A 17,433-nucleotide genomic window follows, 5' to 3' on the forward strand; every position below is an offset into this window, starting at 1 on the left:
CTGTTTGCAGATGACATGATACTATACATAGAGAATCCTAAAGATGCTACCAGAAAACTACTAGAGCTAATCAATGAATTTGGTAAAGTTGCAGGATAAAAAATTAATGCACAGAAATCTCTTGCATTCCTATATACTAATGATGAAAAATCTGAAATAGAAATTAAGGAAACCCTCCCCTTTACCATTGCAACAAAAAGAATAAAATATCTAGGAATAAACCTACCTAGGGAGACAAAAGACCTGTATGCAGAAAACTATAAGACACTGATTAAAGAAATTAAAGATGATACCAACAAATGGAGAGATATACCACGTTCTTCATTGGAAGAATTAACATTGTGAAAATGACTATACTACCTAAAGCAATCTACAGATTCAATGCAATTTCTATCAAATTACCAATGGCATTTTTTACAGAACTAGAACAAAAAATTTTAAATTTGTATGGAGACACAAAAGACCCCGAATAGCCAAAGCAAGGAAAAAAACGGAGCTGGAGGAATCAGACTCCCTGACTTCAGACTATACTACAAAGCTACAGTAATCAAGACAATATGGTACTGGCACGAAAACAGAAACATAGATCAATGGAACAAGATAGAAAGCCCAGAGATAAACCCACACACCTATGGTCAATTAATCTATGACAAACGAGGCAAGGATATACAATGGAGAAAAGACAGTCTCTTCAATAAGTGGTGCTGGGAAAACTGGACAGCTACATGTAAAACAATGAAATTAGAACACTCCCTAACACCATACACAAAAATAAACTCAAAATGGATTAGAGACCTAAATGTAAGACCGGACGCTATAAAACTCTTAGAGGAAAACATAGGAAGAACACTCTTTGACATATACCAAAGCAAGATCTTTTTTGATCCACCTCCTAGAGTAATGGAAATAAAAACAAAGATAAACAAATGGGACCTAATGAAACTTAAAAGCTTTTGCACAGCAAAGGAAACCATAAACAAGACGAAAAGACCACCCTCAGAATGGGAGAAAATATTTGCAAATGAAGCAACTGACAAAGGATTAATCTCCAAAATTTACAAGCAGCTCATGCAGCTAAATATTAAAAAAACAAACACCCCAATCCAAAAATGGGCAGAAGACCTAAATAGACATTTCTCCAAAGAACACATACAGATGGCCAAGAGGCACATGAAAAGCTGCTCAACATCACTAATTATTAGAGAAATGCAAATCAAAACTGCAATGAGGTATCACCTCACACCAGTTAGAATGGGCATCATCAGAAAATCTAGAAACAACAAATGCTGGAGAGGGTGTGGAGGAAAGGAAACCCTCTTGCACTGTTGGTGGGAATGTAAATTGATACAGCCACTATGGAGAACAGTATGGAGGTTCCTTAAAAAACTAAAAATAGAATTACCATATGATCCAGCAATCCCACTACTGGGCATATACCCAGAGAAAACCGTAATTCAAAAAGACACATGCACCCCAGTGTTCACTGCAGCAGTATTTACAATAGCCAGGTCATGGAAGCAACCTAAATGCCCATCGAAAGACGAATGGATAAAGAAGATGTGGTACATATATACAATGGAATATTACTCAGCCATTAAAAGGAACAAAATTGGGCCATTTGTTGAGACGTGGATGGATCTAGAGACTGTCATACAGAGTGAAGTAAGTCAGAAAGAGAAAAACAAATATCGTATATTAAGACATATACGTGGAACCTAGAAAAATGGTACAGATGAACCAGTTTGCAGGGCAGAAATTGAGACACAGATGTAGAGAACAAACGTATGGACACCAAGGCGGGTAAGCGGCAGGGGGTGGTGGTGGTGTGATGAATTGGGCTATTGGGATTGACATGTATACAGTGATGTGTATAAAATTGATGACTAATAAGAAAAAAAATGCAAACCATATATGGTTTTTATACAATTTAAATAAAAACTGTTATTTGTAAAGGAAGATTATACAGCTTTTGAGGACATGGGTTGGAATACTTTTTAAATGTAATTAATCTAAAATAAGCCAGGCAGAGGAAGACAAATACTGCATAGAATCACTAATATGTGAAATCTTAAAAAAAAAAAAAAAAAAAAAGTCGAAGGCTAGAAACAGAGCAGGAAAGTGGTTGCCAGGGCGGGGGGTGGGGGAAATAAGGAGAGGTTGGTAATAGGGTACAAAGTTTCAGTTATAAGATGAATAAGGTCTGAGGATCTAACGAAAAACATGGTGACTGTAGTGATAACACTGTATTGTATAATTGAAATTTGCTGAAAGAGTAGAACTTAAATGTTCTTACCTCCCCCCAAAAAGGATAAATACGTGAGGTGATGGATGTGTTAATTAACGAGATGGGTGGAATCCTTTCACAATGTACACATACATCAAATCACCACGACGTACATTTTAAACATCTTGTAATTTTATGTCAATTATTCCTCAATAAAGCTGAAATAATAGGTCTAAAAATATGCAGAGTTGTTAGAATGCATTTGAACTTAAGAGATCATTGACTTAATATAATTATATTTGATTATAATAATATACATATATAGTAGTATGATCCTCACAGTAACCACAAACCAAAAACCTATAATAGCTACACACTCACAAAAGAAAAAGGAATCCAAACATAACACTAAAGATAGTCATCAAATCACAAGGGAAGAGAGCAAAAGAAGAAAAAAGGAACAAAAAAGAACTACAAAAACAACCTCAAAACAATTAACAAAATGGCAATAAGTACATACCTATCAATAATTACTCTAAATGTAAATATACTAAATGTTGCATTAAAAATCATAGAGTGGCTGAATGGATAAAGAAAGAAAACAAACAAGACCCATCTATATGTGGCCTATAAGAGACTCACTTCAGATCTAAAGGCACACACAGACTGAAAATGAGAGGATGGAAAAAGGTACCCTGTGCAAATGGAAACAGAAAGAAAGTTGGGGTAGCAATACTTATATAAGACAAAATAGAGTTCAAAACAAAGTCTTGTGATGATATAATAATTGTAAATATATATGCATCCAACATACGAGCACCTAAATACATAAAGCAAATATGGAAAAACATAAAGGGAGAAATTGACAGCAACATAATACCAGCAGGAGATTTTAACACCCCACTGATATCAATGGACAAATCATTCAAACAGAAAATCAATAAGGAATCGCTGACCTTAAACAATACATTAAACCAGATGGAATTAATAGATGTACATATAGATCATTCCATCAAAAGCAGCAGAATACACATCTTTTCAAGTGCACACGGAACAGTCTCCGGGAGAGATCACATGCTAGACCACAAAACAAGTCTCAATTAGCTTAAGACTGAAATCATACCAAGCATCTTTTCCAACCACAATATTATGAACTTAGAAATCAACTACAAGAAAAAAAACAAAAAGTATAAACAAACACATGGAGGCTAAACAAAATGCTGCCAAACAACAAATTTATCACTGTAGAAATCAAAGAGGAAATCAAGAAATACCTAAAGACAAAGGAAAATGGAAAAAACCATCAAAAAAATCTATGGGATGCAGCAAAAGCAGTTCTAAGATGGAAGTTTATTGTGATACAAGTCTACCTCTGGGAATAAGAAAAATTACAAATAAATTAGCCTTAAATCTAAAGGACTAGAAAAAGAAGAACAAACAAAACCCAAAGTTGGTAAAGGGAGAGAAATAATAAAGATCAGAGCAGAAATAAAGACCAAAAAAAGGGCTTCCCTGGTGGCGCAGTGGTTGAGAATCTGCCTGCCAATGCAGGGGACACAGGTTCGAGCCCTGATCTGGGAAGATCCCACATGCCGCGGAGCAACTGGGCCCGTGAGCCACAATTACTGAGCCTGCGCGTCTGGAGCCTGTGCTCCGCAACAAGAGAGGCCGTGATAGTGAGAGGCCCGCGCACCGCGATGAAGAGCAGCCCCCGCTTGCCACAACTAGAGAAAGCCCTCGCACAGAAACGAAGACCCAACACAGCCATAAATAAATAAATTAATTAATTAAAAAAAAAAAAAGACCAAAAAAAGAAAAAATAGAAAAGATCAATGAAACTAAGAGCTGGTTCCTTGAAAGGATAAACAAAATTGATAAACCTTTAGCCAGCCAGACTCATCAAGAAAAAAAAAAAAGAGCCCAAATAAACAAAATCAGAAATGAAAGAGAAATTACAACCAACACCATAGAAATAGGATCATAAGAGATTATTATAAACAATTGTATGCCAATAAAATGGCCAATCTAGAAGAATGGATAAATTCCTAGAAACACACAATCTCCCAAGACTGAATCAGGAAGAAATACAAGATATGAATACACCTATACCAGTAATGACATTGAATCAATAATTTTAAAAACTCCCAACAAACAACAGTCCAGGATCAGATCACTTCACAAATGGATTCTATCAAACATTTAAAGAAGAGTTAACACCTATCCTTCTCAAACTATTCCAAAAAATGGAAGAAGAAATGTTTCCCAACTTATTCTACAAGGCCAGCATCACCCTGATACCCAAACCAGATCTGCTATATCAACCACCTCCCCATCCTGACTTGATAGTGGAATAGGGCAGAGAGGGAGAGTTGCCTACCTTGCAGGGGAGCACTGTGCTCTTGACCAGTATTTGAATACCAACACTAACACATTTTACTAAATGGAAAGGTATGGTTTTGAACAAGATTCTTTAAGGAAATTGCTAACCAGCAACAAAGGAGAACAAGAGAGAGCAGTTATTAGGGAAAAAAATGAAGTTATTATTTATTTACACCCCAATGAATTGAGATATCTAAAAACCCAATTTCATAAATAAAAAAGGAACTTATTGGCTCAATCTCTCAACAAATATTTATTGATTGCTTCCCTTGTGCCAGACACTGTTCTAGGCAAGGGCGATACAGCTTTGAAAAATATTAAACAAGGTCCCTCCCTGCTTTCCTGGAACTTACAAGAGTCTAGGAGTAGCACTGGCTCCAGGCATGGTGATCAGTGTCATCAGAAATTTTTTTCTCCATCTTTCAGATTTTTTTCCCTTTGTGTAGGCTTAATGTGGAGCAGGGAGGGGCTCTTCCTGCTTAAAGCTTTGTGGCTACCAGTGTAGCAACTCTAATAGGAAGAGAGTCTCATTTTCCCAGTCATTCTAGCACAGTGCTAGACTGTCTCATTGACCTGGCTTGGGCTAGGTGCATATCTCTGAACGTGATTAGACAGATCTCAGTTATTAGTGAGGCCGCCACATGTGTTTGTGCAGGTTATTCACTGCAAAGAGAACAAGCAGGAGCTGAGGTCCAGTGCAGGGCACACCACACTTTTGCCTCGTGCACAACTATATCTGCTGGAGAGGGTGCATTTTTCTAATTCACACTGTGACACTACAGTGGTTTTAGTCAAGCGCTCACCATGGAGCAAAGGTGGGATAGGGTTATCCCCACATAAACCAAATGGTCTGAGGGTGGGAAAAGGACAGTGGGGTGCCTTTGGCAAAAGACAGTAAAAGGGATGTTGAGTAGGCAAAAAAACAGCTATCCACTTCATTCCTTTAAAACATAGAAAGTCAAGGTCATAGAGTAGATAAGACTTGGACTTGATATCAGAAGGACGGGGTTCTAATTCTGGTTGTGGAAGCCATGGGATATCAGGCATATCACTCAACCAACTCCCACAGAGTTTGTTTCCTTTCTTAAAAAATAGAATTATTTTTCTGCCTCCCCCACACACTCATTAAAAGCGAAAATGAGATAATAAATGAGAATATGGTTTGAAAATTCTAAGTTTCTTACACCTGGAAGGTATGATTATTTATTACATTTTCCCAGTCAGTATCTTGCCCAGTGCCCTTACACATTGAAGGTTCCTATTAGGTATTTATTAATTGGCTGATCCATGATATGGAAACTCACGTCACTCCGGGTCCTTTTCCAAAACTTTGTACAAGCAAAATGTTTTGGTGAAATATTCATTCAACATTAAAATTCAAAGACTCTAGGAACATGCAGAGCAAGCTGTCTTTTGACCTCATCATTCAGATCTCAATTTAAGTATTACTTCCTCAGGGGAAACTTCATGGTTCATCCCCAGTCCCCCAATCAGGGCAGGGCCTCCAACCTGTTTCACAACACTTAACACAATTCTAGTTTAATGGTTACTTGTGCAACTCTTGTTTAATGTCTGTCTCCGTCATTGGCCATGAACTCCACTGTGCAGGCACCATGGCTGCATTGTTTGCTGTTGCATCCTGTTGTGCATGGTACATAGTAGGAAATTAAGAAACATTTGTTCAATGAATGAGTAAATTCATGAGATTAAGTGGAACAAGGTCAAGTGGACTAGGAAACATACATCTAATTTCCCCTTTCTGTTCTCCTAATTTTTAAAAAAATATTTACTTATTTATTTATTTGACTGTGTCGGATCTTAGTTGCACGCGGGCTCAGAAGTTGCCGTACATGGGCTTAGTTACCCCGCCTGCGGCATGGGGGATCTTAGTTCCCTGACCAGGGATCGAACCTGCGTCCCCTGCATTGGAAGGCAGATTCTTAACCACTGGACCACCAGGGAAGTCTCTCTCCTAATATTTTTTTCCAAGCCCTCCAGTGACCACGTCCTCATGACTTACAGAACTGCTGCTAAGTAGAGAAAGAATGGGTAGTTGACTAAGCATGTCCCTTTAAGGACACACAATCAATGACTATTCAGAAATAAAATCCATTCACTCTGACCTATGCAAGCTATGTCTCAAAAATTCAGAATAAATGTATTATGGCAATTACAAGATGTGTAATCATTAATTTACTCTAGAATAATAGTTCTAAATTTTATACCTGTGTATGTCCTAGTATGTCCTAATGCTTCTCTCTGCCTCAAAACTGTGACAGAACTAGGCAGTTCGTTCCTGGAAGCATATGCATTACTCCCAGCCAGAAATTTGATTACAGTGGTTCAGAGCAGGGAAGGAGACTTTAGAGACAAATTATTCCTTCTTGCCTGCCTCCACCCTAAATTTCATTTACATTATACAGTTCTTAGTATAAATGAAATGAGTCAGCATCAGGGAAGACAAACTGAAACATGACTTCCATACCAAAGGCAACTTTTCTTTCTGTTTTAGTGAGTATATGATCTTCTAAGTAACAGAATTTTTGAAAAATAGAGGTCAGCATGCAGTTAGGTCATAAATATCTATGTGCAGAATTTTTTTTTAACTTTTAATTTTGGTAAAATACACATAACAAAAAATTTACCAGTTTAACCATTTTTAAGTACAGTTCAGTGCTGTTAAGTATATTCACATTATCCTGCACCCATTCCCCAGGACTCTTTTCATCTTACAAAATAGAAATTCTATACTCATCAACAACTCCCCTTCCCCCACTGCCCCCATCCCCTAGCAACCATCATTCCACTTTCTGTCTGTATGAATTTGACTTCTCTAAGCACCTCATCAAGTTTCCAGAATCATACAGTATTTGTCTTTTTGTGAAAAGTGTCCCCTCCCTCAAAGCCCCAGTGCAGGCCAGGCCTCTTACTTGAAAGGGCTGGGAGTGGGAGGTCCAGGGTCTGCTCTTGCACTCTGCTCCCACTCCAACAACCTGGAAGGAGGTGGGAGGCACATTCTGGTTCTGAGATTCTCTGCATCACTCCCCTCTTTTCAAGGCTTAATTCCCATTGAGGGCTGAACTAGCCCTCTGCCTAGCTGAACTGCCTTGTAGACAAGGCAGAGGCCTTCTACGTAATTGGCTGGGTGGTGCGAAGTCCTCTCTTCCTGGGTTGGCATGGTGCCTGGGGCCATTCTTTTAGCACCAGCCTGATCCTCCAAGGATCCCTTGAAGAGAAGCAGCCATAGCTCCCTTTGGCCCTTCTAGCTCTGTCTGTCTCCATATCCTCTCCAGGAGGGGTGACTGTACTTGCCCAGTGGCCCCAGAGGCAACTCCCAGCTCCTGCCCCCCACCAACCTCTGAGATCCTTCTTATGGGACTGATAATGATAATGATCTTTTCTAGGCCCCCAAAGCTGAGGGGGACTGCAGTGAGGTATCCCCATCCTTTCCTCAGCTACTCCACATCACTGCTCCTTCTCATCTACTGGGCTAGGCTGCTCCAGAAACCTCCAAGTGGTTTGATATGATTTCAGATCCACTTGTTTATGACTAAAGTGAAGTTGTTTTAATCCACTTGTTTATGGCAAAGGCAAAAAAAAAAAGTTGTTTTTAGAAATAAAGTTGTTTTGGGCTTCCCTGGTGGCGCAGTGGTTAAGAATTCGCCTGCCAATGCAAGGGACACGGGTTTGAGCCCTGGTCCAGGAAGATCCCACATGCTGTGGAGCAGCTAAGCCTGTGCGCCACAACTACTGAGCCTACGCTCTAGAGACCACGAGCCACAACTACTGAGCCCGCATACCTAGAGCCCATGCTCCGCAACAAGAGAAGCCACTGCAGTGGGAAGGCTGTGCACCGTAACAAAGAGTAGCCCCGGCTCGCCGCAACTAAAGAAAGCCCACGCGCAGCAACAAAGACCCAACACAGCCATAAATAAATAAATAAATCTAAGAATCTTTCTTTAAAAAAAAAAAAGTAAAGAAATAAAGTTGTTTTGCTATAAGAATGAAGTAAGTTGTGTCAGGATGTCATTATCTCATCTGTTGTCATCGATAAGCACCCAGCAGCTCAACTGCTGAGGGGCCCCACTGGGGGCTTATCAATAAAAACAGACTAAGAAGCAACTGTGGTGAGGAGTTTGTGAGGACTATCTGAGAGTTTTGACCTGGGCAAGGTGACTCTTTGCTGACCTAACAGCTCTCTGAAGACCCTTGGAGCATAAGCTTCTGCTGGTAAAAGTGACTCTTTTACCAGCACTGGCGAAAGCTGTGCAGGGACCCAGCAAAGATCATCTTGCACCTCAACACCAGGCTTCATTCCCTAACAACATACTCTAGCAACAGGGGACTTTCCGCTTTCGTATAGCTGGCATCTGGACATCAACTTGCGGTTGGCCAAGCCAACTCTCCTGAGAACCAACCGCATAGGAAAGATACACCTCAACTGAATTTGTACTTTCTCTTATCTCCCCTTGCCTGGAACAATAGTGTAAGCAATCTATCATCTGGAGTATGTTATTTCTTTATTGGCTTATTAAGAGACATATCCAGTGTGCTATTGGCTTGTGAAATTATAATTCCCACAGTGAACCTATAGTAAATAAAATATTAGCAAAGACAGTCTCAGTCTCTGAGCATAATTTGCCCCAAAACAAAACACATCTCTATCTCTATGTTCATCTCTGTCTCTATTTCTATATCTCTCCCTGAATGGATATGCAAGAAACTGGTAACAGTGATTGCTTAAAGTAGGGAGTTAGGAGTCAGTGAGAGATTTACTTTTCACCATATATCCTTTTATATTGTTTGAATGATATTTTCTTGAGGGATATATATATGACGGTAATGAATTCAAAAGAGCCTTATAAATCATACAGCATCGTACAAATATTAGGGTTTTACTGTTACTAGTATCTACCAGCAACAAGATCTCAAGCACTGAGTCTTTGTGAAAAAGTTGAATGACTTAATTTAGTACTACGTATGTTAGAATGAGTCCTTTTAATTAATTAATTTATTTTAAGTCACTCTTTGAAATATTTAATGACGTTGGCAAATACTCGAGGTGAGTGGAAACAATATAAAAATTGTACAGGTGTCTGATTCCAATTTTGTGTATTCCCTGTGTAAACATACATATACAAAAAGAGACCATAAGGAACCATCCACAGTGCTTTGACAGGGAGAGGGGAGACATGAAGTGTTAATTTTCTTAATTATATTTTTCTATATATCCCACATTTTCTACAACAAATTAACAAATGCTATTTGGAAAGAAAAAAAAATCACAAACCTTCAAACTTGGCCAGAAATGAATTTTTTTAAATTTCGTGAGAATGATTTGTTGCAGGACGTTAGGAGACCGGCGAGCAACCATGAGCAGTGCTAAAAGAATGGAACCCTCCTTCCAGTCCCGGAAGTCCACGAAGAACTACAAGGAGAGGCGAGAGAGATGCTGGCTTCCACTACGGCTAGAGCGACCCTGAGAAGACACAGGAACTTCCGAGGCGGAGCTCTCTGGTGCTTTCATTTCCGTGGGGGAAATGTGGGCTGCTGGCGCCGTGAAAGTTCGCGGTTGCTTGGCTGCCACTTCCGTCCCTCTGAGACGGTGCTTGAAATTGGGAGCGGCAATGGCAAAAAGCAAGTTCGAGTACGTGCGGGACTTCGAGGCTGACGACACATGCCTTGCCCACTGCTGGGTGGTGGTGCGGCTGGACGGCAGGAATTTCCATCGGTGAGCGAGCTGGGCTCAGGGCTGCGTGGTTCGCCAGTGCTTCCAGAGAATGCGACACATTTGTCGCAGCCCCTAGCTCATGGTTATCGGGGTAACTCGGCAGCCAGTGAGCGCGCGGCACTGAGCACCCTGCGTGCTGGCTACAACCGGCTTGAACGCGAGCTAGGCGGGGTAAACGAGACACGGTGCTCCCCTGGTGAGGAGCTGGCTTGGGGTGTCCATTAGCAAGACTGTGGTGGAAAAAGTCACTCTCGGGCCCATTATTTCAGCTCTTCAACAAATTGACAAGCTATTTTGGTAGGTATCTTTGAGGGCTGACTGTTCAGCGGCCCGTTTTGGCCTTGCTGTGGGCAACACTGTAGAGTATGTTGTTTCATTATTAAGTAGCAGGACACATGGACTGGATTCAGGAGGGGAAAAGTCAGAAAAAAAAGAAAGAAGTGTAGCAGAAAGATGGGAATTTAAGTCTTAAAAAGTGTTACTTTAGTAATGATTATTGTAGTTAATATTTATTGAGCACTTCCAAGGAGCCAGGCACTATTACAGTATCTTCCTCTTTGAACAGCCTCTTTGATCTGTGGTATTAATGACAAGTTCTCTTCCACCCACGCCCTTTTCCCTCTTCTTTTTCCCTTATGAAGGTTTGCTGAGAAGCACAACTTTACAAAACCTAATGACAGCCGTGCTCTCCATCTAATGACTAAATGTGCCCAAACCGTAATGGAAGAACTGGAGGATATTGTGATTGCGTATGGACAGAGTGATGAGTACAGCTTTGTGTTCAAGCGGAAAAGCAATTGGTTTAAAAGAAGAGCCAGGTAATTTTGTGGCCTAGCTCCTTCAGAATATTTCCTACCAGCATTTGGCTTCTGCTTATCTTAATCACAGACTTACAGACTGTAGTATTTGCAACTGCAGAATGTATGTATATAACAGGTTAGACTGTTGTACTTCCATCTGATACCTGAGCATTCTGTATACCTCTTTGATTTTTTCTCTCTATTCCCCATCACCTTAGCTTCTAAACTGATCTGGCATTGAACATTAAGACTAGAAACAGAAACTAAACTTTTAGTTAAGGAGGATCTGAGTACAAATTAGACAAATCTGATATTTGATTTGGCAGTATATTGAAATTCTCACAGGAGACAGATCATGTAATGAATTGGGATGTTTTTAAAACAATGGTTCCCCTCCTTCCAAGACCTGAAAAAAAACCTCTTGAACCATAAATTCACGTCACATGCTATGGAAGAACATTTGACGTTAGTAAATTACTTATAGGACTAGAAGGAGAGACAAGGCTGCATTTTAAATATATAACTGAAATACTAAAATAGTTTTTCTTGACCCATCGCGTCTTATCTCTTGGCTCGCTGGACAGTTTGTGTTATCTCTCTGTTACACCCACAGACCCTGTCATGGTGTTGAATTAATATCATGTATTTTCTCTTTTTTTGCTCCACCCACTGTGCCTTTTGAAAGTAAGTTTATGACTCACGTGGTCTCCCAGTTCGCCTCCAGCTATGTGTTTTACTGGCGGGATTACTTTGAGGACCAGCCCCTTCGGTATCCCCCAGGCTTTGATGGAAGAGTCGTGGTGTATCCTAGCAACCAGACCTTAAAGGACTATCTCAGCTGGCGGCAAGCAGATTGTAAGTGAAACCAAATAAACAGATGTAGTTAAACTACTGATTCCTTATATTAGAGGTGATGATCTGATACATTTTTGGCCCATGTATTTTGTTTGGAATGCAGTATTTCAAGTTTTAAAAATTAGTTGAAAATACTTGAAAAATTGGCAGGTTTTATGTAAATACTACCTATTTCCAGCTTTTTTTTCTTTTTGGAAAAATCACAAGATCTGGCAATACTAGGTCTATATCCCCACTTAGTATTGGTCAGAACCTGCGTAGTGACTGCTGCCTTTATGCACACAGACACACACACAGACACACACACGCAGGCACACATTCATGCACATAGGAGCCAGTGTGCCTCAGCCTCTACCATTCCCTGTTGTTCCCTTGGGAACTCTGCTTTACACATCTATGTTTGTGCTGGCTTCAGTGGGTATTCAAGTTGTGACCCTTCCTTACATGACTATGATGAAATGTTTGTGAGACTTTTATTCATTTGGTGTGTCTTGATTTTGCCAGGAGAGCTGGAAGAGAGGTGGGAATAATATAAATCAAGTAACCTGGAAAGTATTCCTTAGCTTAATGCACAAGTTAACAGATTTGTGTAAAGCACAACTGAAGTGACAGGATAAAACTGTTAGGAAATAAGTTTTTTCTGCTTGACCACTTCCCTCTGTGTTCCCTGTGTATGGCTTTGCACAAGTAATTATATGTCTCTGCGGTCTCTTTAAAGAGGAGAGAGGTGGGGTTCCAGTACTCTTTGAAGGGTGAATATTGAATAAAGATTCTATGTGCATACACAGTGCCACTATGTTTTCTTTACAGGTCACATCAATAATCTTTATAATACAGTTTTCTGGGCACTAGTACAGCAGTCTGGATTAACACCAATACAAGCCCAAGAGAGATTACAGGTATAAAGATCTTACTGCATTAATACTTACGGGGGGACAGTTTATGCTCTCTCATGACATTTGGCCTTCTTTTTAAGCTCTTAAATTTTTACAGTTTTGTTTTGAAAAGATATAAAGATCATACTCGTAGCAGGTCTGCTGCTTGCTTGCTTTGTGACTGTGGATAAGTTGTTACTACTCCCTGAGCCTCAGTGTCCTCAGCTGGAAAATGGAATTAATGGCTCTACACTCCCACATGGTAATGCTTAGCTGGAGCTGTGTATAGGCTGCCCCCTGTAAAGGGCACTTGCTCTTCTTTTTTGTCAGCCCCACCTGGCTGCTTCATGATTGTCAGTCCCTGCTGGGGACCTGGAGTTTCTTGGGGTTAGGACTCCTGTGTATCATTAAGAGTTTAGGCTCTGGGGGTCAAATAATTGTACTCAGAGGCTTTTGTTTAATTTTATCCTCTCTGCCTTAGTTTTTAATAGGTAAAATGTAGAAAATAGTAGTTCCTACCTCATAGATTTCTGGTGAGAATTAAGTGGCATGATGCATGTAAAACACATAAAGGCTAGTACAGAGCACACTGTAAGTACTTAGTAAATACTGGCTTGTATTATTAGATGACCATGCTACTTGTAGGAAAACTAACCGTGAAATGAGATGATGTGTTGTATTAGCTCCTAATACAATGCCTGGGACATTATAGTGACGCAGTAAATGGTTGTCATTATTAACAATAATGATAAAGTTGCATATGTAGCAATAATAGGAAGACTGGTAGATCTAGCCAGAGTTTGGAAGTGCTGAGATCAGATTTTGATTCTTATACGAATAAGAGCACTTTTGGCCTCGGAAAATTTATATAATCTTTCTAAGCTTCAGAGCTCTCATCTCTAAAATGGAGATGGTTATGAGGGTCAAATAATACAAAAGCTATCTAGTACAGAATCGGTACTCTTACTATTAGTTCCTCTCACCCCATCACAGTAGTGACTTGTAAAGCCAGTTACTTGCTACAAAAGAGAATTTTATGAATTTTGATATTTAAATAAGATTTGAACTGCTTTTAAAATGAAAATTCATTAACATCTATATGATGTTTGATGAAATGCTTCCACTTCTTGATTTGTTATGGAAGTTTAGATAGAGAGTGGAATGGATAGGTGGGGTTAGGGGAGAGAAAAGACCTACAAAGCTTTTTATATCTGTTTTTATTTCTTCAGGGAACTCTTACAGCAGACAAGAATGAGATTTTATTTTCCGAATTCAACATCAACTACAATAATGAGCCACTGATGTATAGGAAGGGAACTGTGTTGATATGGCAGAAGGTAATGCTGTTATGTCTGAGGGAAAACGGAGGTCAGAAGGAAAGCCTGTGCCCATCCCAGGCTTTGTCTTGCCTGCTGCCTGTATGCTGATGGGACTCCAGTCACTAGCACAAATTAGACCCTTTCCAAAACGAGATGCTATAGATTATTATTATGGATGCTCGTTTTGTCAGTTTGTCAGTGAACATTGTGATCTGGACTCCCCCATTCTGTCAGAATTTTAGAATTATTACACTTATTTTTCTATGTCATAAGCTCTCCCCAAATCTAATCAAACCCCTTTAAACAGGTATAGTGCAGATGTGCAGATATGAGAATTTTTGCATTCAGAGAACATTTAAAAAAATAATTTCTCCCACACTGGATAATTCCATTAAATGGTCCATCCATCCCATGAGAACTATAATATGAGGAACTGATGTTATATGTGAGGGTTCTGTCCCTTGCAGAATGTTTGAGGGCTTCCCTAGACATTCATACTTAACTTAATATTCTGTCCATGCATTCATCTATATCCTTAATTCTACCAATATTTTTGCTCTGATCCAGCTCCTGGGCATAATGAAGTCTCTAAATTTATTTCCTTCTGTCTAAAGTATTTTTTTCTGAAATGAATGTTTTCAAGTATTAAGGGGTATTAGGTATCCCACTGGCAGCTTCAGCTCTTTTATTAGTATTTTTAAAACATTTGTTTGGCACAGACTCGGATCCTTCTTAATGCAGGTGGGAGAGCAGAAATGTCTTTAATTTTATGGTTATTGCTAACAAGGAACATAGAATCCCTTCTTTGTTCCTAAGGTCTCCTTTCAAAATATAGCAACATAACTTTTTTAAAAAGTATTTTAGTTGTAAAGAAATTCACGTATGGTGAGAGATATACATATATCTCTGATATATATATATATATGTATATGTATGTGTATGTTCATATATATATATATGCCTGAAAATATGTATTTGTCAGAAGTATATAAAGTGAAAAAGTAAACTTCCCCCACTTCTCCCTCTTCTCTCCCAAACCTACTCTCTAGTTAATGTGTCAATATTTTAACTTTACCTATAGGTGGATGAAGTCACGACAAAAGAAGTTAGGCTGCCAGCAGAAATGGAAGGAAAAAAGATGGTGGTGACCCGGACCAGGACTAAGGCGGTGCCCTTACACTGCGATATCATTGGGGATGCTTTCTGGAAGGAACATCCAGAAATCTTAGATGAAGACAGCTGACCCTTTGCTTTTCAGTACTGGTGTGCTTGACCATGCAGGGTCCCCAAAGTCTCCTGGCCTTAGGTGGCCCTAGCATCTGTGCCATGCAGAACAGTGTCCTGGGAGTGACATGACTCTGGTTGGGAGGGGAACAGAGAAAGAAAGGATGGATGTGGGTGGTGTATCTTGTTCTGCTTTAAGTGGAACACCTATTTTTCAGTGTTGAAACATGGTTCCTTTGGTAGAAGTGCAGTTTTTAAAAAATCATGGTACTATTTTTATAAAGCAAGAACTATTTTATGCCTTGCAGAATGAATCATTTTTAGATTGTGGCGTAAGTCTTAAAAAAATTGTCAAGCTCTTTTCACCTGTGATAGAAGATGAGCCCAGACTTTACTCTCGCCCACTTGTTCTTAACCACAGACTCCAGTGACCGTGGTCACCTTTCCCACCTATCTCCTTGCATTCATCTTTGGCAGACCTGGAGTTAATATGGATTGATGCCTGCCCAATGCCTCTGAATTCAGGAATTCCAGGGCAAACTGAGGGCTTTGTGCCAATCTCCAGATTGGCAACTTGAGCTGAACAAATGAGTTGTAGTTTGGATGTCCTTGTGTAAACATTCCCTAGATTGATTTTGTGGAGTTGGCAGCCTGCTCATCATGATCATCTTGCCAGGGGCAGTGATTACAAGGCCACTTAACGTCTTTCTAAGAAGAAAGAGAATTACCTGTTCATGTGGGAGAAAGAAAACATGAGAATGAATGAACGAGGAGGAAGAAACATTTACCCTCTGTCCTCTAGACACTTCAGTTTTGAAAGTCACCTTCCTGTGGACTTCCTGAAAAAGATTCTCAGGTAGCCTCTGTATAATCAGAACAGTGACATTTGAGTTGGAGAACAGAGGGACCAACACTCATCTTGGGGTCACAGGGAGCAGGTGGCAGAGAAGTCCTAATAGTTCTACCTGCCGACGGGCCAGTGGCGTTGGGTGAGGAGCAGCAGGAACTGCACGTTGCCAAGCCGTTGGCCTCTGAAGGGGGGAGGCAGTGGGGATAGGTGGTAGAGAACTCACATCTCTTGTCCTCATTTCATGTTTTAGAGGAAGAAGATTAATTTGGCTCTATAAAGAATTAATTAAGAGACAGCCCACATCCCAGTGCCTGGTCTTGCACTGTAGAAATTACAGCCAAGAAGCAAATGTATTTTTGAAAGGGCAACGGCTGGTCTCATCCCTCACCAATTGACACCCCATCTGTCGATGCCTTTTTTTCCCTTCCTGTTCTCTTCACTTCATGGGAATAGGAGACATGGCTCATGTTTGGTAATTGATAAAATTTCTTTGAGAGAAAAAAATAAAGGTTTCAACTCCCTTGGCCTAATTTTTCATTTGTTTTTTTCATACAAATGCAGTATATGAGTCGGACTTTCATGTGTGTATGTCTTTACATAAGCCAGGCTCACATCCCTTCATCACAGTGGTGGTTCACAGACTTCTGGATGCAACAAATTTACTTGAAATACTCATTTAAAATGCCAGTTCTAAGCTTTCCCCATGAAGATTTTGGGGTTCAAAGGCTTTTGGTGGATAATGGTCAATGTACCACACTTTGTGTAATAAGGCCCAAATATGATATACCTAGGCTAGTACACTGTGATAGGCCAAGTAAGACAATAAGAATGTAGCTCTTGATTGGCAAGTTTAACTTAATTGTAAGTAAATTATAGTATTTTATATCAAAACAAATATAAGTAGGTATTAGTACAAATTTTCAAGAAAACTACCCACGGAAGTTTTGTGTTTTCTGTGGGTGCTATGTGATACCACAAAGGCTATCACTTGATTTTGTTATAAAACGGGGATGTGCACTTGCTCGTTGAATTGCCAGCAGTTTGCAGGTTTGAGGTTTGTGTTGGGGCAGGGGTTTTGAGCAAAGGAATAACCCGGGTTTACCTATTGAGTTATGTAGTGCTATCAGAAGCATTGTTGGTAGCTTTTTTATGTTATCTTTTTTATTTTGCATCATG

At 39.8% G+C, this 17,433-nt stretch overlaps 1 protein-coding gene across 3 annotated transcripts; it reads left to right on the forward strand.

Moving 5' to 3' along the window:
• The first annotated feature begins 10,106 nt into the window (after positions 1-10,106).
• Positions 10,107-16,782, forward strand: THG1L (tRNA-histidine guanylyltransferase 1 like). Of its 3 annotated transcripts, XM_036848985.1 has the most exons (6): positions 10,119-10,334; positions 10,976-11,152; positions 11,820-11,989; positions 12,800-12,888; positions 14,094-14,201; positions 15,265-16,782. In XM_036848985.1, the coding sequence occupies exons 1-6, from the start codon at positions 10,144-10,146 to the stop codon at positions 15,424-15,426; spliced, it is 897 nt and encodes a 298-aa protein (XP_036704880.1). In that variant the 5' UTR covers positions 10,119-10,143; the 3' UTR covers positions 15,427-16,782. The 3 variants fall into 3 exon arrangements, with proteins under 3 accessions (XP_036704881.1, XP_036704880.1, XP_036704882.1); XM_036848986.1 differs by lacking the exon at positions 14,094-14,201 and having other exon boundaries at positions 10,107-10,334; XM_036848987.1 differs by lacking the exon at positions 10,119-10,334 and having other exon boundaries at positions 11,086-11,152; positions 11,915-11,989.
• The last annotated feature ends 651 nt before the right edge of the window (positions 16,783-17,433 follow it).

This window comes from Balaenoptera musculus, chromosome 3 (assembly GCF_009873245.2).
Source record: "Balaenoptera musculus isolate JJ_BM4_2016_0621 chromosome 3, mBalMus1.pri.v3, whole genome shotgun sequence".
In the NCBI taxonomy this organism is placed as follows: Eukaryota; Metazoa; Chordata; class Mammalia; order Artiodactyla; family Balaenopteridae; genus Balaenoptera; species Balaenoptera musculus.

Coding starts and splice junctions, on each gene's coding strand:
- THG1L (XM_036848985.1), top strand. CDS start 10,144: ATGTGGGCTGCTGGCGCCGTGAAAGTTCGCGGTTGCTTGGCTGCCACT. Junction 10,335..10,975: donor GACGGCAGGAATTTCCATCG/GTGAGCGAGCTG, acceptor TCCCTTATGAAG/GTTTGCTGAGAAGCACAACT. Junction 11,990..12,799: donor CAGCTGGCGGCAAGCAGATT/GTAAGTGAAACC, acceptor TTTTCTTTACAG/GTCACATCAATAATCTTTAT.